Here is a 25,830-nt window from a genome sequence, read left to right on the forward strand (position 1 = left end):
CCGGGTGCCGGTGTCTCCCTGTTCACTCCGGCTGCGGGCGGAGGGAGACGAGTTTGTCGCTGCGGAGATTTCTGCAAGAATTGCATTTTTTTCGGCAATTTGATGGCGAGCACTTCTGCTGTGTAAACTGCTCAGAAACCTCCTTATTGTCAATTGAGCTGGGAAAGCCATCCATCCTGTGAATGCTTTAGGTTTCTAGTTTGTGGCTGTAAAGTTTCATGACGCTGTGATTATCCTAGACGTCACCAAATGTAATTTTATACAGCGAGGTCAAGTTTAAAAAAATGGTCTCACGATATGAAATGGCTCCTATAGGGACTAACATCATCACACATGAATACAGTTGGGCTCATTGGATCCACAAGAGTCTCAGCTTTACAGTGACACCCAATTTATGTAATTCAAGACTGTTTAGGGACCCCAGTATTCAGAAATATTCAAACACATAATTTTAGAATAGGAGACAATAACACATTTATACTGCATGTGATTATCATAAAGTAGGCATGTCAGTAAAGGGGAGACTCGTGGGTACCCATAGAACCCATTTTCATTCACTTATCTGGAGGTCAGAGGTCAAGGGACCCCTTTGAAAATGGCCATGACAGTTTTTCCTCGTCAAATTTTACTGAAGTTTGGAGCATTATTTAGCCTCCTTCTTGACAATCTAGTATGACATGGTTGGTACCGATGGATTCATTAGGTTTTATAGTTTCATGTGATATTTGTATCTTTAATAGCTCTAAAACTGAACCTGGTACACTTGGGATCGCCCGCGGGTCTCAGGGGGTTAAACGTTTCACAGTTTACAGAATAACATACAGTATAATACTAATACATTATCAACGTTTCATATTGGCAGTGATATGGAGATGTTCTGGTTAAAAATGTCTAAACTTCTCTTCCTTTCATCACTACTACTGAAACACTAACATTATTTTTAGTTTTAATTTCATTTTATGTTATTTCTTTTGTTTGTTTATCTTTTATGGAGGGAAAGACAATTTTTAAAACAATAATTGTAATAAACAATAAATACATTTGTCCTCAAAATGTCCACAGATATTTGAGGAACATTTTTCAGAGTCTGATTAAAGCAAAGTTAAAATAAACTGCTGCATCTGTTGGTCGGGTTCAGATTGGATGAAACTGGTTTCACTTCCCTCTCTGAGCTCAGTAACCATGGCAACAGACAGGCATCACTGCTGAAGCATGACAACAGACATGTTTCAGTACTTAAGATAACTTATGATTACCAAGCAAAGAAAAATCTGATTTGGGTGGTTAAAAATATTCAATAAAATCAGTTAATATTTAAAAACATGTTAATAAAAGTAACAAACAAGCTGCACTACAAATTTTCAAAATGAATTAATAGTTTTCTATATATTGTTAGCTTCTGTTATTTCTTAAATAGCCATCAGTCCCAGCAGTGAGTAGGAAACAGCATGATGTGTTGAGGACAGCTACAGTTCACTGACTCTGTGTGTTTGCATATGTGTGTCCTGCCTCTCTGCTCCCAGCCGTTAAGAGGCCAGTGTTGATCAGTGGCTGTCCAGGCCTTTCAGAGACACAATGATGATGCCACTGATTCTACTGCTGGCCACCCTGGGGCTCTTTTTTCAGGGTGAGACTTTCTTCTGAAAACTTTGCTTCAGGATGCAACCAGGTTCACCACAATGATGTTCTGCTATGATGGAGAAACATTGAGACAAGCAGCGTTTACCTTCTTCCATCTATTCTCCGTGTTAAAGAAACCAGACTCTTCTATTTGGATGTTGATCATCTTTCTCCAAGCTCAATTTGTCTCAATAACCCTTCCGCCCTTTTTCATGTTTTCAGGTTCATCAGGAGAAACCATCCTGACTCAGTCTCCTGGATCTCAGTCTGTTGATCCAGGACAGACTGTCTCCATCAGATGTAAAACCAGTGTTGGTGTTAGTACCTACCTCCACTGGTACCTTCAGAAACCTGGAGAAGCTCCTAGACTCCTGATTTATTACGCTACAAACCGTCAGTCTGGAGTTTCAGATCGTTTTAGTGGAAGTGGATCTGGGACTGATTTCACTCTGACCATCAGAGGAGTTCAGACTGAAGATTCAGGAGTTTACTACTGTCAGCAGAGTAACAGCTTCCCGTTCACACAGTGATACAACGTCGTACAAAAACCTCCCTCAGCTGAAGAGGAACTGATCTGACTCAACAGCTGCACTCAAACTAAAACAACACAGGTTTTATTAAGAAAAACAATATTTAATGATTATACATTAACATTTTAAAACTAAAAATATAATTTTTATTTTTAATTTCAAACATTCTGCTTCACATCTAAGCTAACCTCTGTTTAAATATGATTTCAAGTCTTTAGTTGTCAAAAAATAAGTTATTATAAATCTTTAACTTTAATCCATAGAGTATGATAACACATGAACACTAAAACATTCATGTTATTTATTTATTTTACAATTTTTCTAATAAACTTGAACATACTCAAAATAAATGTCATATCATCCTGAGATAATGTCTATAATATTTTTTTTTTTTAAATTGTGTTTTGTATTCCGTTTAACAAATATATTTTATGATTGAAATCAAAACAGATTCATAGACCATATAAGTAAATAGCATTATAATGATTTCCTCTTGTTATCTCTTTTATTTATCTCTGTGGTTCTTCAGTACAGTCAGTAATTTTCAGACTGTTGTAATTTTATTCAAATAATTATGCATATTCTTTAGTGTTTTTCCATTGAGTTTATTTATTTGTTTGTGTGTATGTTTTATTTTTATTTATTTAAAATTATTTTATTTTATATTTTTTAATTTGTTTTGTTTGTTTTGTGGGTACATGTGTTAGCGTACCATGTGTTCGTGGGAGGGAGGATGGGCTAAGGAGTCATATTATATCTACTGTTTTTTATTTGTGCTGTAAAAATGCAATAATTAAAAATAAAAAACACAATACTACTACCATCACTAGTTGTATTAATCAATCAATAATCAGGAGTTCTGGCTGAGTTCATGAACTCTTTGAATATACAGCGTATATAGACCTCTATCATGTACTCTTAAACTGTCTTTCTACAGTCATCATGGAGAAATTACAACATTTCCCTCAGTATTTAACACAGTTACTGTTACTATTAAGAGGAAATCACTCAGACACTTTGATAATAACAAACATGAAAACAACTGATTTGATGAACACGTCTTTATTATCTGGAAACAGTGAAATAATATTGAACTACTGCAACAAGCTGGTAAATATTGTTATTGAAACATGTCCAATAAAAGACAGAGATGGTTACAGAGTGCAGAGTGAGAGCAGTAGCAGAGTGAAACCAGTAGCAGAGTCCCAGTGAGTCAGGTCAGGACTGGGAACACTGGTCTCTCCTCACTGTCTCTGAGACCAGAGTCTGGGAGCCCTGGGTGGCCTCACAGGTCACAGAGCCCACCTTGCTCCACTGGTCTGCAGGGAGCCTTAGGGTGCTGCTCCAGCTGTAGCCGCCGTCCTTCTCCAGCACCCCGGGGCTCTTGCTCTCCTCCCAGCTGATGCTGCCACTGCCATCCACCTTCCAGGTCAGACTCCAGTCTGAGGGGAAGCCCTTGTCGGCCAGGCACATGAGCGTGGCCTTCCCCTGCAGCAGCTCTTCTCTGGAGGGGGGCAGCACCGTCAGTGTGGGACGGGCATCACCTAGAAGACACAAATCAGCTTAGAGGACAGGGACCACACAGCTGTCAATCAAACAACAGACACTTGGACACATTTACTGTGTGAGAGATGATTTTCTCCTTTAAGGAGTTTCTGTCAGATGTTTTTTCTGCTCCAGCAGTCACTCACTCACACATTGTTTCACTTCCCTTTAAGAAACCTCTCATGCATATCAGCACAGAAAGAGTCCTCATATCACCTGAAATACATCAAACTGCACTGCAATTTTTTTTTTTACAATTTTGACAAATTTTTAAACTTTCTCATCAAAATCATCCAAAATCTTAATTACACATGACCGTAAAGAATGTAGTGGAAACATAAGCAAATACAGATAATAAATTGATGACATAAATTCTTCTTCAGGAGGATTTCATTCTGCATTTAGCAAACTAATGAAAGATTTCAAACAAAATTTGCCACAATATGACACAATAAAAACATTACAGAATTCATACATTTTTAAATGCCGACCTTTATCTTCACTCTGTTCAATTTTACTTGAATAAAGTAAATTTTTATTCATCATAACAACAGTTATCATTGTGGTGGAATATTAAAAACTTACCTTAGCAAACATGTGTAAAGTAGAATTGAACTTTTATGATTATCGTCAAGTCATTTAAATTTCAGTATGACAGGAATGTGTCAAGAAATGTTCGGTAGTTGCTCTGAGTTAGTCTCCACGATAAACGAGGAGAAATAAAAACATGAATACTAACATTGTTGTGAATATAAAAAATATATTTATCTGCCCAAAACATTCAAAAATAGAATTTAAAACATTATTTTACAAAATTGTATTTACTAATTTTGTGCAGAAACTTACTTCCAACATCCAGTCTGGTTCCTCCACCAAAAGTCCACCACAGTGATACAAAGTCATTGAGCCGCCGTACAAAAACCTCTCACCGTAGAGAGACACGGCTCTCTGACTTTGTCTGACTGAACTAAACCTACAAGCCCTCAAGATGCAACTTTAACATTAAAGTTGTAAATAATGATTTATCCTCTCGTTTAACGTCTTACTTCTGTAACAATAAGTGTTTGAAATTCTATTGCTGAAGTGAACTTTGTCTCTTAGCGCAAAAAAGGTTGAAAAAGTCATCCATGAAAGTGTAAAGGCAAAAAAAATTTTTTAGACCTGTTAAATATAAAATAAAACAAAGAGAAATTGGTCCTGAAATAATAAACATTAAACTTACTTCCAACATCCAGTCTGGTTCCTCCACCGAACGTGTACCACAGTGATACAAACTGATTGAGTCGTCGTACAAAAACCTCTCACTGTAGAGAGACACGGCTCTCTGACTTTGAACACAACAAACTCAACATGAACAGTTCCTGTTTTTCAAAAAATAATACATAACATTTTATTAATCAAATTGTGCCACAATTGTTCAGAATTCATCACATTTTTACAGATATATTGTTCAATTTGTCTGAAACTTAAATTGATCCCTCTAACATTAAATGAAACCAGACAGAAGACGTTCTGAAAGAAAATATTTCTGCAGTCATCAAACCAAAACCTACAAGAAAAAGAAGCCATAACACATTATTAATCAATACTGTGGTAAACTGATTGATCCATTGATAAACAGCATCATCAGAGTAATCCAAGTCCCTGTTGGAGTCAGTCAGAGCATTTCCATAGAGAGCCACTTTGCATCAGCAGCACCATGCTCCAGTGCTCTGGGAGACTTTATAGTCCTGAGAGTTGAACACTGGATGACTGACAGCTGTCCTTCATCACAACAGAAGCCACAGAAATCCTCCTCATCAAAAACATGACGTTGATCTCCGTCCTCATCTGGACTCTCCTCTGCTTCACTCAGGGTGAGGAAAATCATTTCTCTGTCATGTGAGAATCATCTGGAGTGTAGCTGAGTTTCAGCTCACTATCTCATGTCCAGTGTTTCTTCTCTCTCCTCAGGGTCTGTTGGACAAAACGTTGTCTTGACTCAGCCAGCAGCTAAATCAGTGCAGCTGGGTCAAACTGTGTCTATTGACTGTAAGGCCAGTAGACTAGTTACTCACTACTCTGGTTCACAATACTACCTGGCCTGGTACCATCAGAAAACTGGAGAAGCTCCTAAACTTCTCATCTACGTAACATCAGAGACATTATCAGGAATCTCCTCCAGATTCAGTGGAAGTGGAGCAGGAAATGGAGTTGACTTCACTCTGACCATCAGTGGAGCCCAGACTGAAGATGCAGCAGTTTACTACTGTCAGAGTTACCATGAAATCAACAGTCAGTATGTGTTCACACAGTGAAAAAGAGTCGTACAAAAACCTCCCTCAGTCAGACTGAACTGAAACTGAACTGCAGCTGGAAGCTGCTGCAGAGACGGATACACTTCACTGAACACACACACACACACACGCCAATAATTATTTTAAAGTTCAACAAACACTAACATAAGCATTGACTAATGAAAAATCCTGTGTTATCATCTTTCTAAAAATATATTTCCAGTTAAGGACACAAACAGTAATTCTTTCTCCAAAGGTGACACCTGCACACTCTTAGCCCTTATCTGTGGGTGTAAGACAAACTGCTAGCTCTAAACAAAAGCTGTCCACATGTATATGACAATCTGTGAGAACACATATTTACTTACCAGAAGAGGGATGAAACTTTACCATAATAAATCATTGTTTGCTTTCTTCTTTGGATGAAAGTTTAGAGCAATATTTGTACAAAATATTTTCCATCACCTCAGTATTTATGGTTACAATCTGACAGCAGGAACTAAAAGAATATTTCAGTTCCACTTAGTTTTAAGTAACCTGAATGTTTCTTAAAGAACCAACAGTATCAGTCAAAGAAGCAGCTGTACAGTAGACAACTGTATCATCTGCATAATGACGGACTTTTTAGGTTTTTCATCAGCAGCAGAAACAACCTGAGATCTATAAGAAGTGTTTTAAAAGCTTTTTGAATCTGAAAGATTTAGTTAATGTACACATACATACTGTAGTAGCAGGTATTTACTACGACCTGTTGTTAATCCAGACTAGGCTGAGCTCAGTACAACACTGACTTTAATAAAGTCTGTCAGGGCATGAACCAGTGATTCCAGGGTTTTGGACACAAAAGGGATTTTTCTCAAAGGATTATACTCGCTTAAATCACAGTGAACATATTGTAAATGTTAAAAAAGTCCAGGAAAGGAGATTCCTTCTAAGCCTGAGGGACAGTATTTGTACTAACATCAGGAACACACAACGATTTTACTATCAGTTGATTAAGGGTCATTTAAGGAAAATCAGAACCTGAAGCACCAACATCAGCAGACGACTTAAAGAGATTTGGAGTTCATATGTTGTAATAAAGATACTGCAGTGATGAAGTTTTCACGAAACACATTAAAAAAAGAACACTTCTAGTCTGTGATTAAATGGCAAAGAAGAACCGACTTGCTAACAAAGAACAAATACAGATGTTGTTTCCGATCACATTCTGGTTTGTATTGCAGTTATTCTGGAGATAATGAAGTCTAATCCAGAAGCAGAGGGAGCGTAATGAGGAGTTCAGATTCAGAATTTGTGTGAATCTCCATGAGGATGATTTAAACAGTGATCTGTCCCGGCAGTGAGGAGGAAACAGCATGATGTGTTGAGGACAGCTACAGTTCACTGACTCTGTGTGTTTGCATATGTGTGTCCTGCCTCTCTGCTCCCAGTCGTTAAGAGGCCAGTGTTGATCAGTGGCTGTTCAGGCCTTTCAGATACACAATGATGATGCCACTGATTCTACTGCTGGCCACCCTGGGGCTCCTTGTTCAGGGTGAGACTCTCTTCTGAAAACTTTGCTTCAGGATGCAACCAGGTTCACCACAATGATGTTCTGCTATGATGGAGAAACACTAAGACAAGCAGCGTTTACCTTCTTCCATCTATTCTCCGTGTTAAAGAAACCAGACTCTTCTATTTGGATGTTGATCATCTTTCTCCAAGCTGGATTTGTCTCAATAACCCTTCTGCTCTTTTTCATGTTTTCAGGTTCATCAGGAGAAACCATCCTGACTCAGTCTCCTGGATCTCAGTCTGTTGATCCAGGACAGACTGTCTCCATTAGATGTAAAACCAGTTCAAGTGTTAGTACCGTGCTCCACTGGTACCTTCAGAAACCTGGAGAAGCTCCTAAACTCCTGATTTATTCAGCTACAACCCTTCAGTCTGGAGTTTCAGATCGTTTTAGTGGAAGTGGATCTGGGACTGACTACACTCTGAGCATAAGAGGAGTTCAGACTGAAGATGCAGGAGTTTACTACTGTCAGCAGGGTGGCAGCTGGCCGTTCACACAGTGATACAACGTCGTACAAAAACCTCCCTCAGCTGAAGAGGAACTGATCTGACTAAACAGCTGCACTCAAACTAAAACAACACAGGTTTTACTAAGAAAAACAATATTTAATGATTATAATTAACATTTTAAAACTAAAAATATAATTTTTAATTTTAATTTCAAACATTCTGCTTCACATCTAAACTAACCTCTGTTTAAATATGATTTCAAGTCTTTAGTTGTCAAAAATTAAGTTATTATAATTCTTTAACTTTAATCCATAGAGTATGATAACACATGAACACTAAAACTATTCATGTTATTTATTTATATTACCATTTTTCTGATAAACTTGAACATACTCAAAATAAATGTCATATCATCCTGAGATAATGTCTATAATATATATTTTTTTTAAATTGTGTTTTGTATTCCGTTTAACAAATATATTTTATGATTGAATGAAAAAACTATTCATGGAGCATATAAATAAGTAGCATAATAATTATTTCCTCTTGTCATCTCTTTTATTTATCTCTGTGGCTCTTCAGTAGAAGCAGTATGTAAATAGTAACAGTATAAAAGGTTAGAATTGAAGATCACATTCATTTTATTTCTCTTTACGCTTACAACATAATTTTCAGAATTTTGTAATTTTATTCAAATAATTATGCATATTCTTTAGTGTTTTTCCATTGAGTTTATTTATTTGTTTGTGTGTATGTTTTATTTTTATTTATTTTAAATTATTTTATTTTATATTTTTGATTTTGTTTTGTTTGTTTTGTGGGTAAATGTGTTAGCGTACCATGTGTTCATGGGAGGGAGGATGGGCTAAGGAGTCATATTATATCTACTGTTTTCATTTGTGCTGTAAAATTGCAATAATTAAAAATAAAAAAATTAACACTACCATCACAAGTTGTATTAATCAATCAATAATCAGGAGTTCTGTCTGAGTTCATAAACTCTTTGAATATACAGCATATATAGACCTCTATCATGTACTCTTAAACTGTCTTTCTACAGTCATCATGGAGAAATTACAACATTTCCCTCAGTATTTAACACAGTTACTTTTACTATTAAGAGGAAATCACTCAGACACTTTGATAATAACAAACATGAAAACAACTGATTTGATGAACACGTCTTTATTATCTGGAAACAGTGAAATAATATTGACCCACTGCAACAAGCTGGTAAATATTGTTATTGAAACATGTCCAATAAAAGACAGAGATGGTTACAGAGTGCAGAGTGAGAGCAGTAGCAGAGTGAAACCAGTAGCAGAGTCCCAGTGAGTCAGGTCAGGACTGGGAACACTGGTCTCTCCTCACTGTCTCTGAGACCAGAGTCTGGGAGCCCTGGGTGGCCTCACAGGTCACAGAGCCCACCTTGCTCCACTGGTCTGCAGTGAGCCTCAGGGTGCTGCTCCAGCTGTAGCCGCCGTCCTTCTCCAGCACCCCGGGGCTCTTGCTCTCCTCCCAGCTGCTGCTGCCACTGCCGTCCACCTTCCAGGTCAGACTCCAGTCTGAGGGGAAGCCCTTGTTGGCCAGGCACATGAGCGTGGCCTTCCCCTGCAGCAGCTCTTCTCTGGAGGGGGGCAGCACCGTCAGGGTGGGACGGGCATCACCTAGAAGACATCAATCAGCTTAGAGGACAGGGACAACACAGCTGTCAATCAAACACCAGACACTTGGACACCTTTACTGTGTGAGAGATGATTTTCTCCTTTAAGGAGTTTCTGTCAGATGTTTTTTCTGCTCCACCAGTCACTCACTCACACATAGTTTCACTTCCCTTTAAGAAACCTCTCATGCATATCAGCACAGAAAGAGTCCTCATATCACCTAAAATACATCAAACTGCACTGCAAATATAATATTACTATTTTGACAATTTTTTAAACTTTCTCATCGAAATCATCCAAAATCTTAATTACACATGACCGTAAAGAATGTAGTGGAAACATAAGCAAATACAGAAAATAAATTGATGACATAAATTCTTCCTCAGGAGGATTTGATTCTGCATTTATCAAACTAATAAAAGATTTCAAATAAAATTTGCCACAATATGAAACAATAAAAACATTACAGAATTCATATTTTCAAATGCCGACCTTTATCTTCACTCTGTTCAATTTTACTTGAATAAAGTGTATTTTAATTCATCATAACAACAGTTATCATTGGGTGGAATATTAAAAACTAACCTTAGCAAACATGTGTAAAGTAAAATTGAACTTTTATGATTATCGTCAAGTCATTCAAATTTCAATATGACAGAAATGTGTCAAGAAATGTTCGGTAGTTGCTCTGAGTTAGTCTCCACGATAAACGAGGATAAATAAAACATGAATACTGACATTGTTGTGAATTTAAAAAATATATTTATCTGCCTAAAACATTCAAAAACAGAATTTAAAACATTATTTTACAAAATTGTATTTACTATTTTTTTGCCGAAACTTACTTCCAACATCCAGTCTGGTTCCTCCACCAAAAGTCAACCACAGTGATACAAAGTCATTGAGCCGCCGTACAAAAACCTCTCACTGTAGAGAGACACGGCTCTCTGACTTTGTCTGACTGAACTAAACCTACAAGCCCTCAAGATGCAACTTTAACATTAAAGTTATAAATAATGATTTATCCTCTCGTTTAACGTCTTACTTCTGTAACAATAAGTGTTTGAAGTTCTATTGCTGAAGTGAACTTTGTCTCTTAGCGCAAAATAGGTCGAAAAAGTCATCCATGAAAGTGTAAAGGCAAAATGTTTTTTTTCTAGACTGTTTAAATATAAAATAAAACAAAGAGAAATTGCTCCTGAAATAATAAACATTTGACTTACTTCCAACATCCAGTCTGGTTCCTCCACCGAACGTGTACCACAGTGATACAAACTGATGTAGTCGTCGTACAAAAACCTCTGACTGTAGAGAGACACGGCTCTCTGACTTTGAACACAACAAACTCAACATGAACAGTTCCTGTTTTTTTTTTAAAATAATTATTTAATATTATATTTATGAAATTGTGCCACAATTGTTCAGAGTTAATCACATTTTTACAGATATATTGTTAAATTTGTCTGAATCTTAAATTGATCACTCTAACATTAAATGAAACCAGACAGAAGACGTTCTGAAAGAAAATATTTCTGCAGTCATCAAACCAAAACCTACAAGAAAAAGAAACCATAATACATTATTAATCAATACTGTGGTAAACTGATTGATCCATTGATAAACAGCATCATCAGAGTAATCCAAGTCCCTGTTGGAGTCAGTCAGAGCATTTCCATAGAGAGCCACTTTGCATCAGCAGCACCATGCTCCAGTGCTCTGGGAGACTTTATAGTCCTGAGAGTTGAACACTGGATGACTGACAGCTGTCCTTCATCACAACAGAAGACACAGAAATCCTCCTCATCAAAAACATGACGTTGATCTCCGTCCTCATCTGGACTCTCCTCTGCTTCACTCAGGGTGAGGAAAATCATTTCTCTGTCATGTGAGAATCATCTGGAGTGTAGCTGAGTTTCAGCTCACCATCTCATGTCCAGTGTTTCTTCTCTCTCCTCAGGGTCTGTTGGACAAAATGTTGTCTTGACTCAGCCAGCAGCTAAATCAGTGCAGCTGGGTCAAACTGTGTCTGTTGACTGTAAGGCCAGTACACAAGTTACTCAGTACTCTGGTTCACAATACTACCTGGCCTGGTACCATCAGAAAACTGGAGAAGCTCCTAAACTTCTGATCTACCTAACATCAGACAGATTATCAGGAATCTCCTCCAGATTCAGTGGAAGTGGAGCAGGAAATGGAGTTGACTTCACTCTGACCATCAGTGGAGTCCAGACTGAAGATGCAGCAGTTTACTACTGTCAGAGTCATCACTCTATCAACAGTCAAGCTGTGTTCACACAGTGAAAAAGCGTCGTACAAAAACCTCCCTCAGTCAGACTGAACTGAAACTGAACTGCAGCTGGAAGCTGCTGCAGAGACTGATACACTTCAGTGAACACACACACACACACACACACACACACTGTACGTACACGCACTTTTTATTTCATATATATTCACAGACATTGAACTACTAGAACAAAACCGATCACAAAAACGAAACTCTTCATAATTTTTTCCCATTTTTATTTAAACTATTTCTCCAAGTGACAACACTAACAGCTGTTCTTCCTCCTAATAATCAATACAGTCAATATCTGTAGAAACAGAAAATCACTTTGTCACTCAAACCTTTAATTTATCATCCCTGCTGCCTGCAGACTCTCACCACACATCTGTTGAATTTACCAATAATGATGAATATAAACACAAGTATATATGACAGTGTGAGACAGTAATTAATCTGCAGCAGCTGAGGCATGAATAACACATCATCATAATCAATCACTGGAAGGAAGGCAGCTAACACAAGGTTCTTTTAAAATGAAAATTTAAACCAACTGTTTTTCAGAAATATTTTCCCATCAACACTGGAAGTATTTTATATTATGATGATTGGGCAGAATGTGCTGGATAATAACCTGAATTTAGTTTATTATAAGTTAAAATCAATGTCACCCAAAGTATCCTGAACATGACTGGAACTCCTTTATAATTTTATTCAGTGAGACAATTTTCACCACTTTTGAGTAATAAAGCATTTTTACAGTAATCAAGGTTGTAAATAAGTTGTTACTTATGACGCACAACATTTTCTACGTTAAAGATGCTGAATATAATGTTTTAGTTTAACCCTAATAAAAAAAAACTCATTAAAGTCAGTCTCTGTTTGTAAAACACAGCTGGTTAATGTGGAAACTCACTACAAGAGAGTCCCACAAATTCCCCAAATTAATCATTATATATCATTTATGTTTTTAAATGTGTGGTATCATAAAATTGACGGTCGTATATTTATATTAGACATTTGTAGGCATAACTTTATTGATAGATATTATTCCAATTTATTAGCACTGACACGTTTTTGATCAATAGTCAGTCAGAGCATTTCCATAGAGAGCCACTTTGCATCAGCAGCACCATGCTCCAGTGCTCTGAGAGACTTTATAGTCCTGAGAGTTGAACACTGGATGACTGACAGCTGTCCTTCATCACAACAGAAGAAACAGAAATCCTCCTCATCAAAAACATGACTGTGATCTGCGTCCTCATCTGGACTCTCCTCTGCTGCTGCTTCACAGGTAAAGTCCAGAGAATCAAACTCCTCTCCTCTATGAACATCCATCCCTCTGAAATGAAGCCGACAAAACCGTGATGCTGCTTTATGTTTTTGTCTCTGTGTCCTCAGAGTCCAGAGGACAGGTCACAATGACTCAGCCTGGAGCAGTGACCTCTGCTCTGGGACGCTCCATCTCCATCAGCTGTAGGACCAGTCAGGATGTTGGTGATGCGCTTACTGGTAGGCTGTCTTTATCCCCTTTAGCCTGGTACCAACAGAAAAATGGTGAAGCTCCTAAACTTCTCATTTACTGGGCTAATCGTAGAGCATCAGGAACTCCAGATCGTTTTTCAGGCAGTGGATCAGGGACTGACTTCACTCTGACCATCAGTGGAGTCCAGGCTGAAGATGCAGCAGTTTACTATTGTCAGAGTTACCATGAAATCAACAGTCAGCGTGTGTTCACACAGTGAAAAAGCACCGTACAAAAACCTCCCTCAGTCAGACTGAACTGAAACTGAACTGCAGCTGGAAGCTGCTGCAGAAACTGAAACACTTCACTGAACACACACACCAATAATTATTTTAAAGTTCAACAAACACTAACATAAGCATTGACTAATAAAAAATCCTGTTATCATCTTTCTAAAATTATATTTCCAGTTAAGGACACAAACAGCAACTCTTTCTCCAAAGGTGACACCTCCACACTGTTAGCCCTTATCTGTGGGTGTAAGACAAACTGCTAGCTCTAAACAAAAGCTGTCCACATGTATATGACAATCTGTGCGAGCACATATTTACTTACCAGAAGAGGGATGAAACATCAACATGATAAATTATTGTTCGCTTTTTCTTTTTTGGCTGAAGATTTAGAGCAATATTTGTACGAAATATTTTCCATCACCTCAGTATTTATGGTTACAATCTGACAGCGCTAAGTAAAAAAATATTTCAATTCCACTTAGTTTTAAGTAACCTGAATGTTTCTTAAAGATCCAACAGCATCAGTCAAAGAAGCAGCTGTACAGTAGACAACTGTATCGTTGGCATAATGATGAACTTTTTAGGGTTTTCATCAGCAGCAGAAACAACCTGACATCTATAAGAAGTGTTTTAAAAGCTTTTTGAATTTGAAAGATTTGGTTAATGTACACATACATACTGTAGCAGCAGGTATTTACTACAAACCTGTTGTTAACCAGGACTAGGCTGAGCTCAGTACAACACTGACTTTAATAAAGTCTGTCAGGGCATGAACCAGTGATTCCAGGGTTTTTGAACACAAAGGGGATTTTTCTTAAAGGATTATACTCGCTTAAATCACAGTGAACATATTGTACATTTTAAAAAAGTCCAGGAAAGGAGATTCCTTCTAAACCTGAGGGGCAGTATTTGTACTAAAATCAGGAACACACAAAGATTTTACTATCAGTAGATTAAGAATCATTTAAGGAAAAACACAACCTGAAGCACCAACATCAGCAGGACACTTAAAGAGATTTGGAGTTCATATGTTGTAACAAAGATGCTGCAGTGATGAAGTTTTCACTTAACACATTAAAAAAAACACTTATAGTCTGTGATTAACTGGCAAAGAAGAACCGACTTGCTGACAAAGCACAAAAACAGATGTTGTTTCAGATCACATTCTGGTTTGTATTGCAGTTATTCTGGAGATAATGAAGTCTAATCCAGAAGCAGAGGGAGCGTAATGAGAAATTCAGATTCAGAGTTTGTGTGAATCTCCATGAGGATGATTTAAACAGTGATCTGTCCCAGCAGTGAGGAGGAAACAGCATGATGTGTTGAGGACAGCTACAGTTCACTGACTCTGTGTGTTTGCATATGTGTGTCCTGCCTCTCTGCTCCCAGTCGTTAAGAGGCCAGTGTTGATCAGTGGCTGTCCAGGCCTTTCAGAGACACAATGATGATGCCACTGATTCTACTGCTGGTCACCCTGGGGCTCCTTGTTCAGGGTGAGACTCTCTTCTGAAAACTTTGCTTCAGGATGCAACCAGGTTCACCACAATGATGTTCTGCTATGATGAAGAAACACTGAGACAAGCAGTGTTTACCTTCTTCCATCTATTCTCCGTGTTAAAGAAACCAGACTCTTCTGTTGGGATGTTGATCATCTTTCTCCAAGCTGGATTTGTCTCAATAACCCTTCTGCTCTTTTTCATGTTTTCAGGTTCATCAGGAGAAACCATCCTGACTCAGTCTCCTGGATCTCAGTCTGTTGATCCAGGACAGACTGCCTCCATTAGATGTAAAACCAGTACAGGTGTTAGCTACCTCCAATGGTACCTTCAGAAACCTGGAGAAGCTCCTAAACTCCTGATTTATTCAGCTACAACCCGTCAGTCTGGAGTTTCAGATCGTTTTAGTGGAAGTGGATCTGGGACTGATTTCACTCTGACCATCAGAGGAGTTCAGACTGAAGATTCAGGAGTTTACTACTGTCAGCAGGGTGACAGCTTCCCGTTCACACAGTGATACAACGTCGTACAAAAACCTCCCTCCGCTAAAGAGGAACTGATCTGACTCAACAGCTGCACTCAAACTGAAACAACACAGGTTTTATTAAGAAATAAAATATTTAATGATTATATATTAACATTTTAACGCTAAAAATATGATGTTTGTAAGAAATGTTATAATTTTAATTTCAAACATTCTGCTTCACATCAAAGCTAACCTCTGTTTAAATATGATTTAAAGTCTTTTGTTATTAATAATTAAGTTATTATAATTCTTTACCTTTAATCAATACATTATGATAACACATGAACATTAAAATTATTAATATTATTTATTTATTTATTTTATATCTTACCATTTTTCTGAGAAACTCAAACATACTAAAATAAATTTCATACCATCATGAAATGATGTCTATAATATATTTTAGCCAGTTCGTGTGTTTTGTATTCTGGTGAACAAATATATTTTATGAATGAATTCAAAAAAGATTCATGGACCATATAAATAAGTAGCATAATAATTATTTCCTCTTGTCATCTCTTTTATTTATCTCTCTGGCTCTTCAGTAGAAGCAGTATGTAAATGGTAACAGTATAATAGTTTAGATTTGCAGATCACATTCATTTTATTCCTCTTTATGCTTACAACATAATTTTCAGACTTTTGTAATTTTATTCAAATAATTATGCATGTTCTTTATTGTTTTTCCATTGAGTTTATTTATTTGTTTCTGTGTATATTTTATTTTTTATTTATTTTAAATTATTTTATTTTATATTTTTTATTTTGTTTTGTTTGTTTTGTGGGTACATGTGATAGCGTACCATGTGTTTGTTGGAGGGAGGATGGGCTAAGGAGTCATATTATATCTACTGTTTTTCATTTGTGCTGTAAAATTGCAATAATTAAAAATAAAAAATGAATACTACTACCATCACTAGTTGTATTAATCAATCAATAATCAGGAGTTCTGTCTGAGTTCATAAACTCTTTGAATATACAGCATATATAGACCTCTATCATGTACTCTTAAACTGTCTTTCTACAGTCATCATGGAGAAATTACAACATTTCCCTCAGTATTTAACACAGTTACTGTTACTATTAAGAGAAAATCACTCAGACACTTTGATAATAACAAACATGAAAACAACTGATTTGATGAACACGTCTTTATTATCTGGAAACAGTGAAATAATATTGACCCACTGCAACAAGCTGATAAATATTGTTATTGAAACATGTCCAATAAAAGACAGAGATGGTTACAGAGTGCAGTGAGAGCAGTAGCAGAGTGAAACCAGTAGCAGAGTCCCAGTGAGTCAGGTCAGGACTGGGAACACTGGTCTCTCCTCACTGTCTCTGAGACCAGAGTCTGGGATCCCTGGGTGGCCTCACAGGTCACAGAGCCCACCTTGCTCCACTGGTCTGCAGGGAGCCTCAGGGTGCTGCTCCAGCTGTAGTGGCCGTCCTTCTCCAGCACCCCGGGGCTCTTGCTCTCCTCCCAGCTGATGCTGCCGCTGCCGTCCACCTTCCAGGCCAGACTCCAGTCGGAGGGGAAGCCCTTGTTGGCCAGGCACATGAGAGTGGCCTTCCCGTGCTCCAGCTCTTCTCTGGAGGGGGGCAGCACCGTCAGGGTGGGACGGGCATCACCTAGAAGACACCAATCAGCTTAGAGGACAGGGACCACACAGCTGTCAATCAAACACCAGACACTTGGACACCTTTACTGTGTGAGAGATGATTTTCTCCTTTAAGGAGTTTCTGTAAGATGTTTTTTCTGCTCCACCAGTCACTCACTCACACATAGTTTCACTTCCCTTTAAGAAACCTCTCATGCATATCAGCACAGAAAGAGTCCTCATATCACCTGAAATACATCAAACTGCACTGCAAATAAAATATTACAATTTGGACACATTTTTAAACTTTCTCATCGAAATCATCCAAAATCTTAATTACACATGACCGTAAAGAATGTAGTGGAAACATAAGCAAATACAGATAATAAATTGATGACATAAATTCTTCCTCAGGAGGATTTCATTCTTCATTTAGCAAACTAATAAAAGATTTCAAATAAAATTTGCCCCAATATGACACAATAAAAACATTACAGAATGTATACATTTTTAAATGCCGACCTTTATCTTCAATCTGTTCAATTTTACTTGAATAGAGTACATTTTAATTCATCATAACAACAGTTATCATTGTGGTGGAATATTAAAAACTAACCTTAGCAAACATGTGTAAAGTAGAATTGAACTTTTATGATTATCGTCAAGTCATTCAAATTACAGTATGACAGGAATGTGTCAAGAAATGTTCTGTAGTTGCTCTGAGTTAGTCTCCACAATAAAGGAGGAGAAATAAAACATAAATACTAACATTGTTATGAATATAAAAAATACAATTATCTGCCCAAAACATTCAAAAATAGAATTTAAAACATTATTTTACATTATTATATTTACTAATTTTGTGTAGAAACTTACTTCCAACATCCAGTCTGGTTCCTCCACCAAAAGTCCACCACAGTGATACAAAGTCATTGAGCCGCCGTACAAAAACCTCTCACTGTAGAGAGACACGGCTCTCTGACTTTGTCTGACTGAACTAAACCTACAAGACCTCAAGATGCAACTTTAACATTAAAGTTGGAAATAATTATTCATCCTCTAGTTTAATGTCTTACTTCTGTAACAATAAGTGTTTGAATTTCTGTTGCTGAAGTGAGCTTTGTCTCTTAGCGCAAAATAGGTCGAAAAAGTCATCCATGAAAGTGTAAAGGCAAAATGTTTTTTTTCTAGACTGTTTAAATATAAAATAAAACGAAAACAGAAATTGCTCCTGAAATAATAAACATTAGACTTACTTCCAACATCCAGTCTGGTTCCTCCACCGAACGTGTACCACAGTGATACAAACTGATTGAGTCGTCGTACAAAAACCTCTCACTGTAGAGAGACACGGCTCTCTGACTTTGAACACAACAAACTCAACATGAACAGTTCCTGTTTTTAAAAAATAAATTATTTCATATTATATTTTATTGATCAAATTGTGCCACAATTGTTCAGAGTTAATCACATTTTTACAGATATTTTGTCAAATTTGTCTGAAACTTAAATTGATCCCTCTAACATTAATTGAAACCAGACAGAATACGTTCTGAAAAAAAATATTTCTGAAGTCATCAAACCAAAACCTACAAGAAAAAGAAGCCATAATACATTATTAATCAATACTGTGGTAAACTGATTGATCCATTGATAAACAGCATCATCAGAGTAATCCAAGTCCCTGTTGGAGTCAGTCAGAGCATTTCCATAGAGAGCCACTTTGCATCAGCAGCACCATGCTCCAGTGCTCTGGGAGACTTTATAGTCCTGAGAGTTGAACACTGGATGACTGACAGCTGTCCTTCATCACAACAGAAGCCACAGAAATCCTCCTCATCAAAAACATGACGTTGATCTCCGTCCTCATCTGGACTCTCCTCTGCTTCACTCAGGGTGAGGGAAATCATTTCTCTGTCATGTGAGAATCATCTGGAGTGTAGCTGAGTTTCAGCTCACCATCTGATGTCCAGTGTTTCTTCTCTCTCCTCAGGGTCTGTTGGACAAAATGTTGTCTTGACTCAGCCAGCAGCTAAATCAGTGCAGCTGGGTCAAACTGTGTCTATTGACTGTAAGGCCAGTACACAAGTTACTGTCTACTCTGGTTCACAATACTACCTGGCCTGGTACCATCAGAAAACTGGAGAAGCTCCTAAACTTCTCATCCACAGAACGTCAGAGACATTATCAGGAATCTCCTCCAGATTCAGTGGAAGTGGAGCAGGAAATGGAGTTGACTTCACTCTGTTCATCAGTAGAGCCCAGACTGAAGATGCAGCAGTTTACTACTGTCAGAGTCATCACTCTATCAACAGTCAAGGTGTGTTCACACAGTGAAAAAGCGTCGTTCAAAAACCTCCCTCAGTCAGACTGAACTGAATCTGAACTGCAGCTAGAAGCTGCTGCAGAGACGGATACACTTCACTGAACACACACACACACACACACACACACACACACACACACACACACACACACCAATAATTATTTTAAAGTTCAACAAACACTAACATAAGCATTGACTAATGAAAAATCCTGTGTTATCATCTTTCTAAAAATATATTTCCAGTTTAGGACACACACAGCAATTCTTTCTCCAAAGGTGACACCTGCACACTGTTAGCCCTTATCTGTGGGTGTAAGACAAACTGCTAGCTCTAAACAAAAGCTGTCCACATGTATATGACAATCTGCGAGAAGACATATTTATTTATCAGAAGAGGGATGAAACTTTACCATAATAAATCATTGTTCTCTTTCTTCTTTGGTTGATAGTTTAGAGCGGCATTTGTACAAAATATGTTCCATCAACTCAGTATTTATGGTTACAATCTGACAGCGTGAAGCAAAAAATATTTAAATTCCGCTTCGTTTTAAGTAACCTGAATGTTTCTTAAAGATCCAACAGTATCATTCAAAGAAGCAGCTGTACAGTGGACAACTGTATCGTCGGCATAATGACGGACTTTTTAGGTTTTTCATCAGCAGCAGAAACAACCTGACATCTATAAGAAGTGTTTTAAAAGCTTTTTTGAATCTGAAAGATTTGGTTAATGTACACATACAGTACAAACTGTAGTAGCAAGTATTTACTACAACCTGTTGTTAACCCAGACTAGGCTGAGTTCAGTACAACACTGACTTTAATAAAGTCTGTCAGGGCATGAACCAGTGCTTCCAGGGATTGGACAGAAAGGCGATTTTTCTTAAAGTATTATACTCCCTTAAATCAACGTGAACATGTTGTACATTTTAAAATTGTCCAGGAAAGGAGATTCCTTCAGAGCCTGAAGGACAGTATTTGTACTAAAATCAGGATCACACAAAGATTATTCTATCAGTAGATTAAGGGTCATTTAAGGAGAAACAGAACCTGAAGCACCAACATCAAGAGATTTGGTGTTCATATGTTGTAATAAAGATGCTGCAGTGATGAAGTTTTCACTAAACACATCAAAAAAAGCACTTCTAGTCTGTGATTAAATGGCAAAGAACAAAAACAAATGTTGTTTCAGACCACATTCTGGTTTGTATTGCAGTTATTCTGGAGATAATGAAGTCTAATCCAGAAGCAGAGGGAGCGTAATGAGAAGTTCACATTCAGAGTTTGTGTGAATCCCCATAGGGATGATTCAAACAGTGATCTGTCCCAGCAGTGAGGAGGAAACAGCATGATGTGTTGAGGACAGCTACAGTTCACTGACTCTGTGTGTTTGCATATGTGTGTCCTGCCTCTCTGCTCCCAGTCGTTAAGAGGCCAGTGTTGATCAGTGGCTGTCCAGGCCTTTCAGAGACACAATGATGATGCCACTGATTCTACTGCTGGCCACCCTGGGGCTCCTTGTTCAGGGTGAGACTCTCTTCTGAAAACTTTGCTTCAGGATGCAACCAGGTTCACCACAATGATGTTCTGCTATGATGGAGAAACACCGAGACAAGCAGCGTTTACCTTCTTCCATCTATTCTCCGTGTTAAAGAAACCAGACTCTTCTGTTTGGATGTTGATCATCTTTCTCCAAGCTGGATTTTTTCTCAATAACCCTTCCGCTCTTTTTCATGTTTTCAGGTTCATCAGGAGAAACCATCCTGACTCAGTCTCCTGGATCTCAGTCTGTTGATCCAGGACAGACTGCCTCCATTAGATGTAAAACCAGTACAGGTGTTACCTACCTCCAATGGTACCTTCAGAAACCTGGAGAAGCTCCTAAACTCTTGATTCATACAGCTACAACCCGTCAGTCTGGAGTTTCAGATCGTTTTAGTGGAAGTGGATCTGGGACTGATTTCACTCTGACCATCAGAGGAGTTCAGACTGAAGATTCAGGAGTTTACTACTGTCAGCAGGGTGACAGCTTCCCGTTCACACAGTGATACAACGTCGTACAAAAACCTCCCTCAGCTGAAGAGGAACTGATCTGACTCAACAGCTGCACTCAAACTGAAACAACACAGGTTTTACTAAGAAATAAAATATTTAATGATTATACATTAACATTTTAACAATAAAAATATAATGTTTATAACTATTGTTATAATTTTAATTTCAAACATTCTTTTTCACATCAAAGCTAAACTCTGTTTAAATATGATTTCAAGTCTTTAGTTGTTAATAATTAAGTTATTATAATTCTTTACCTTTTATCAATACAGTATGATAACACATGAACATTAAAACTATTAATATTATTTATTTATTTATTTCATATCTTACCATTTTTCTGAGCAACTCAAACATACTAAAAACAAATGGCATATCATCATGAAATGATGTCTATAATATATTTTAGCCATTTTTCTGTGTTTTGTATTCCAGTGAACAAATATATTTTCTGATTGAATTCAAAAATATATTCATGGAGCATATAAATAAGTAGCGTAATAATTATTTCCTCTTGTCATCTCTTTTATTTATCTCTGTGGCTCTTCAGTAGAAGCAGTATGTAAATAGTAACAGTATAATAGTTTAGAATTGCAGATCACACTCATTTTATTTTTCTTTACGCAGATGATATACTGCCTTTTACTTCAGATTTACAGCATCATTTTCAGACTTTTGTAATTTTATTCAAATAATAGTGCATGTTCTTTAGTGTTTTTCCATTGAGTTTATTTATTTTTTTTGTGTATATTTTATTTTTCATTTTATATTATTTTTTTTTATATATTTTAATGTTATTTTGTGGGTACATGTGTGAGCGTACCATGTGTTGGTTTGGGTGGGTGCGTGGGGAACAGGTAGGGAGGATGGGCTAATGGGTTATATTATATCAACTGTTTTGCATTTGTGCTGTAAAATTGCAATGATTAAAAATAAAAAACACAATACTACTACCATCACTAGTTGTATTAATCAATCAATAATCAGGAGTTCTGGCTGAGTTCATGAACTCTTTGAATATACAGCATATATAGACCTCTATCATGTACTCTTTAACTGTCTTTCTACAGTCATCATGGAGAAATTACAACATTTCACTCAGTATTTAACACAGTTACTGTTACTATTAAGAGAAAATCACTCAGACACTTTGATAATAACAAACATGAAAACAACTGATTTGATGAACACGTCTTTATTATCTGGAAACAGTGAAATAATATTGAAGCACTGCAACAAGCTGGTAAATATTGTTATTGAAACATGTCCAATAAAAGACAGAGATGGTTACAGAGTGCAGAGTGAGAGCAGTAGCAGAGTGAAACCAGTAGCAGAGTCCCAGTGAGTCAGGTCAGGACTGGGAACACTGGTCTCTCCTCACTGTCTCTGAGACCAGAGTCTGGGAGCCCTGGGTGGCCTCACAGGTCACAGAGCCCACCTTGCTCCACTGGTCTGCAGGGAGCCTCAGGGTGCTGCTCCAGCTGTAGCCGCCGTCCTTCTCCAGCACCCCGGGGCTCTTGCTCTCCTCCCAGCTGATGCTGCCACTGCCGTCCACCTTCCAGGTCAGACTCCAGTCTGAGGGGAAGCCCTTGTTGGCCAGGCACATGAGCGTGGCCTTCCCCTGCTCCAGCTCTTCTCTGGAGGGGGGCAGCACCGTCAGGGTGGGACGGGCATCACCTAGAAGACATCAATCAGCTTAGAGGACAGGGACAACACAGCTGTCAATCAAACACCAGACACTTGGACACCTTTACTGTGTGAGAGATGATTTTCTCCTTTAAGGAGTTTCTGTCAGATGTTTTTTCTGCTCCACCAGTCACTCACTCACACATTGTTTCACTTCCCCTTTAAGAAACCTCTCATGCATATCAGCACAGAAAGAGTCCTCATATCACCTGAAATACATCAAACTGCACTGCAAATAAAATATTACAATTTGGACACATTTTTAAACTTTCTCATCGAAATCATCCAAAACCTTAATTACACATGACCGTAAAGAATGTAGTGGAAACATAAGCAAATACAGATAATAAATTGATGACATAAATTCTTCCTCAGGAGGATTTCATTCTTCATTTAGCAAACTAATAAAAGATTTCAAAGAAAATTTGCCACAATATGACACAATAAAAACATTACAGAATTTATACATTTTCAAATGCCTACCTTTATCTTCACTCTGTTAAATTTTACTTGAATAAAGTACATTTTAATTCATCATAACAACAGTTATCATTGTGGTGGAATATTAAAAAACTAACCTTAGCAAACATGTGTAAAGTAGAATTGAACTTATATGATTATCGTCAAGTCATTTAAATTTCAGTATGACAGGAATGTGTCAAGAAATGTTCGGTAGTTGCTCTGAGTTAGTCTCCACGATAAAGGAGGAGAAATAAAAACATGAATACTAACATTGTTATGAATATAAAAAATATATTTATCAGCCCAAAACATTCAAAATAGAATTTAAAACATTATTTTACAATATTGTATTTACTATTTTTTTGCAGAAACTTACTTCCAACATCCAGTCTTGTTCCTCCACCAAAAGTCAACCACAGTGATACAAAGTCATTGAGCCGCCGTACAAAAACCTCTCACCGTAGAGAGACACGGCTCTCTTACTTTGTCTGACTGAACTAAACCTACAAGCCCTCAAGATGCAACTTTAACATTAAAGTTGGAAATAATGATTTATCCTCTAGTTTAATGTCTTACTTCTGTAACAATAAGTGTTTGAATTTCTATTGCTCAAGTGAACTTTGTCTCTTCGAAAAAGTCATCCATGAAAGTGTAAAGGCAAATATTTTTTTCGAGACGGTTTAAATATAAAATAAAACAAAGAGAAATTACTCCTGAAATAATGAACATTTGACTTACTTCCAACATCCAGTCTGGTTCCTCCACCGAACGTGTACCACAGTAATACAAACTGATTGAGTCGTCGTACAAAAACCTCTAACTGTAGAGAGACACGGCTCTCTGACTTTGTACACAACAAACTCAACATGAACAGTTCCTGTTTTTAAAAAAAAATATTATATTATATTTTATTAATCATATTGTGCCACAATTGTTTAGAATTCATCACATTTTTAAAGATATATTGTTAAATTTGTCTGAATCTTAAATTGATCACTCTAACATTAAATGAAACCAGACAGAAGACGTTCTGAAAGAAAATATTTCTGCAGTCATCAAACCAAAACCTATAAGAAAAAGAAGCCATAACACATTATTAATCAATACTGTGGTAAACTGATTGATCTATTGATAAACAGCATCATCAGAGTAATCCAAGTCCCTGTTGGAGTCAGTCAGAGTATTTCCATAGAGAGCCACTTTGCATCAGCAGCACCATGCTCCAGTGCTCTGGGAGACTTTATAGTCCTGAGAGTTGAACACTGGATGACTGACAGCTGTCCTTCATCACAACAGAAGCCACAGAAATCCTCCTCATCAAAAACATGACGTTGATCTCCGTCCTCATCTGGACTCTCCTCTGCTTCACTCAGGGTGAGGAAAATCATTTCTCTGTCATGTGAGAATCATCTGGAGTGTAGCTGAGTTTCAGCTCACCATCTCATGTCCAGTGTTTCTTCTCTCTCCTCAGGGTCTGTTGGACAAAACGTTGTCTTGACTCAGCCAGCAGCTAAATCAGTGCAGCTGGGTCAAACTGTGTCTATTGACTGTAAGGCCAGTACACAAGTTACTCAGTACTCTGGTTCACAATACTACCTGGCCTGGTACCATCAGAAAACTGGAGAAGCTCCTAAACTTCTGATCTACAGAACATCAGAGAGATTATCAGGAATCTCCTCCAGATTCAGTGGAAGTGGAGCAGGAAATGGAGTTGACTTCACTCTGACCATCAGTGGAGTCCAGACTGAAGATGCAGAGGTTTACTACTGTCAGAGTCATCACGCTATCAACAGTCAGGATGTGTTCACACAGTGAAAAAGCGTCGTACAAAAACCTCCCTCAGTCAGACTGAACTGAAACTGAACTTCAGCTGGAAGCTGCTACAGAGACTGAAAGACTTCACTGAACACACACACACTGTACGTACACACACTTTTTATTTCAAATATATTCACAGACAACTACTAGAATAATACCAATCACAAAAACAAAACTCT

General features: G+C 37.5%; 1 protein-coding gene and 8 gene segments (V, D, J or C); 5 read left to right on the plus strand and 4 right to left on the minus strand.

The window, feature by feature from the left end:
- The first annotated feature begins 1,485 nt into the window (after positions 1-1,485).
- Positions 1,486-2,254, plus strand: LOC141754235 (immunoglobulin kappa variable 3-11-like). The segment is given in 2 exon segments: positions 1,486-1,627; positions 1,843-2,254. Coding segments are annotated over 2 exon segments (360 nt in total).
- A 942-nt stretch (positions 2,255-3,196) lies between these two features.
- On the minus strand, positions 3,197-5,556 carry LOC141753834 (Ig kappa-b4 chain C region-like). The segment is given in 2 exon segments: positions 3,197-3,694; positions 4,542-5,556. A coding segment is annotated over 1 exon segment (255 nt).
- On the plus strand, positions 5,503-5,992 carry LOC141754923 (immunoglobulin kappa variable 4-1-like). The segment is given in 2 exon segments: positions 5,503-5,551; positions 5,649-5,992. Coding segments are annotated over 2 exon segments (393 nt in total).
- Positions 5,993-7,367: 1,375 nt separating this feature from the next.
- LOC141754924 (uncharacterized) lies at positions 7,368-14,802 on the plus strand. The gene is made up of 6 exons (XM_074614354.1): positions 7,368-7,508; positions 7,724-8,028; positions 9,501-9,629; positions 11,406-11,467; positions 13,183-13,220; positions 13,328-14,802. The coding sequence occupies exons 1-6, from the start codon at positions 7,457-7,459 to the stop codon at positions 13,669-13,671; spliced, it is 930 nt and encodes a 309-aa protein (XP_074470455.1). The 5' UTR covers positions 7,368-7,456; the 3' UTR covers positions 13,672-14,802.
- LOC141753828 (Ig kappa-b4 chain C region-like) lies at positions 9,148-11,275 on the minus strand. The segment is given in 2 exon segments: positions 9,148-9,645; positions 10,866-11,275. Coding segments are annotated over 2 exon segments (456 nt in total).
- A 148-nt stretch (positions 14,803-14,950) lies between the features above and the next one.
- Positions 14,951-16,622, plus strand: LOC141753831 (immunoglobulin kappa variable 3-20-like). The segment is given in 2 exon segments: positions 14,951-15,177; positions 15,393-16,622. Coding segments are annotated over 2 exon segments (357 nt in total).
- A 220-nt stretch (positions 16,623-16,842) lies between these two features.
- On the minus strand, positions 16,843-18,532 carry LOC141753832 (Ig kappa-b4 chain C region-like). The segment is given in 2 exon segments: positions 16,843-17,338; positions 18,184-18,532. A coding segment is annotated over 1 exon segment (255 nt).
- A 2,478-nt stretch (positions 18,533-21,010) lies between these two features.
- On the plus strand, positions 21,011-21,704 carry LOC141753830 (immunoglobulin kappa variable 2-29-like). The segment is given in 2 exon segments: positions 21,011-21,157; positions 21,374-21,704. Coding segments are annotated over 2 exon segments (357 nt in total).
- Positions 21,705-22,864: 1,160 nt separating this feature from the next.
- Positions 22,865-25,016, minus strand: LOC141753829 (Ig kappa-b4 chain C region-like). The segment is given in 2 exon segments: positions 22,865-23,362; positions 24,572-25,016. Coding segments are annotated over 2 exon segments (456 nt in total).
- Positions 25,017-25,830: the final 814 nt, after the last annotated feature.

Source organism: Sebastes fasciatus, chromosome 17 (genome assembly GCF_043250625.1).
Source record: "Sebastes fasciatus isolate fSebFas1 chromosome 17, fSebFas1.pri, whole genome shotgun sequence".
NCBI classification, from domain to species: domain Eukaryota; kingdom Metazoa; phylum Chordata; class Actinopteri; order Perciformes; family Sebastidae; genus Sebastes; species Sebastes fasciatus.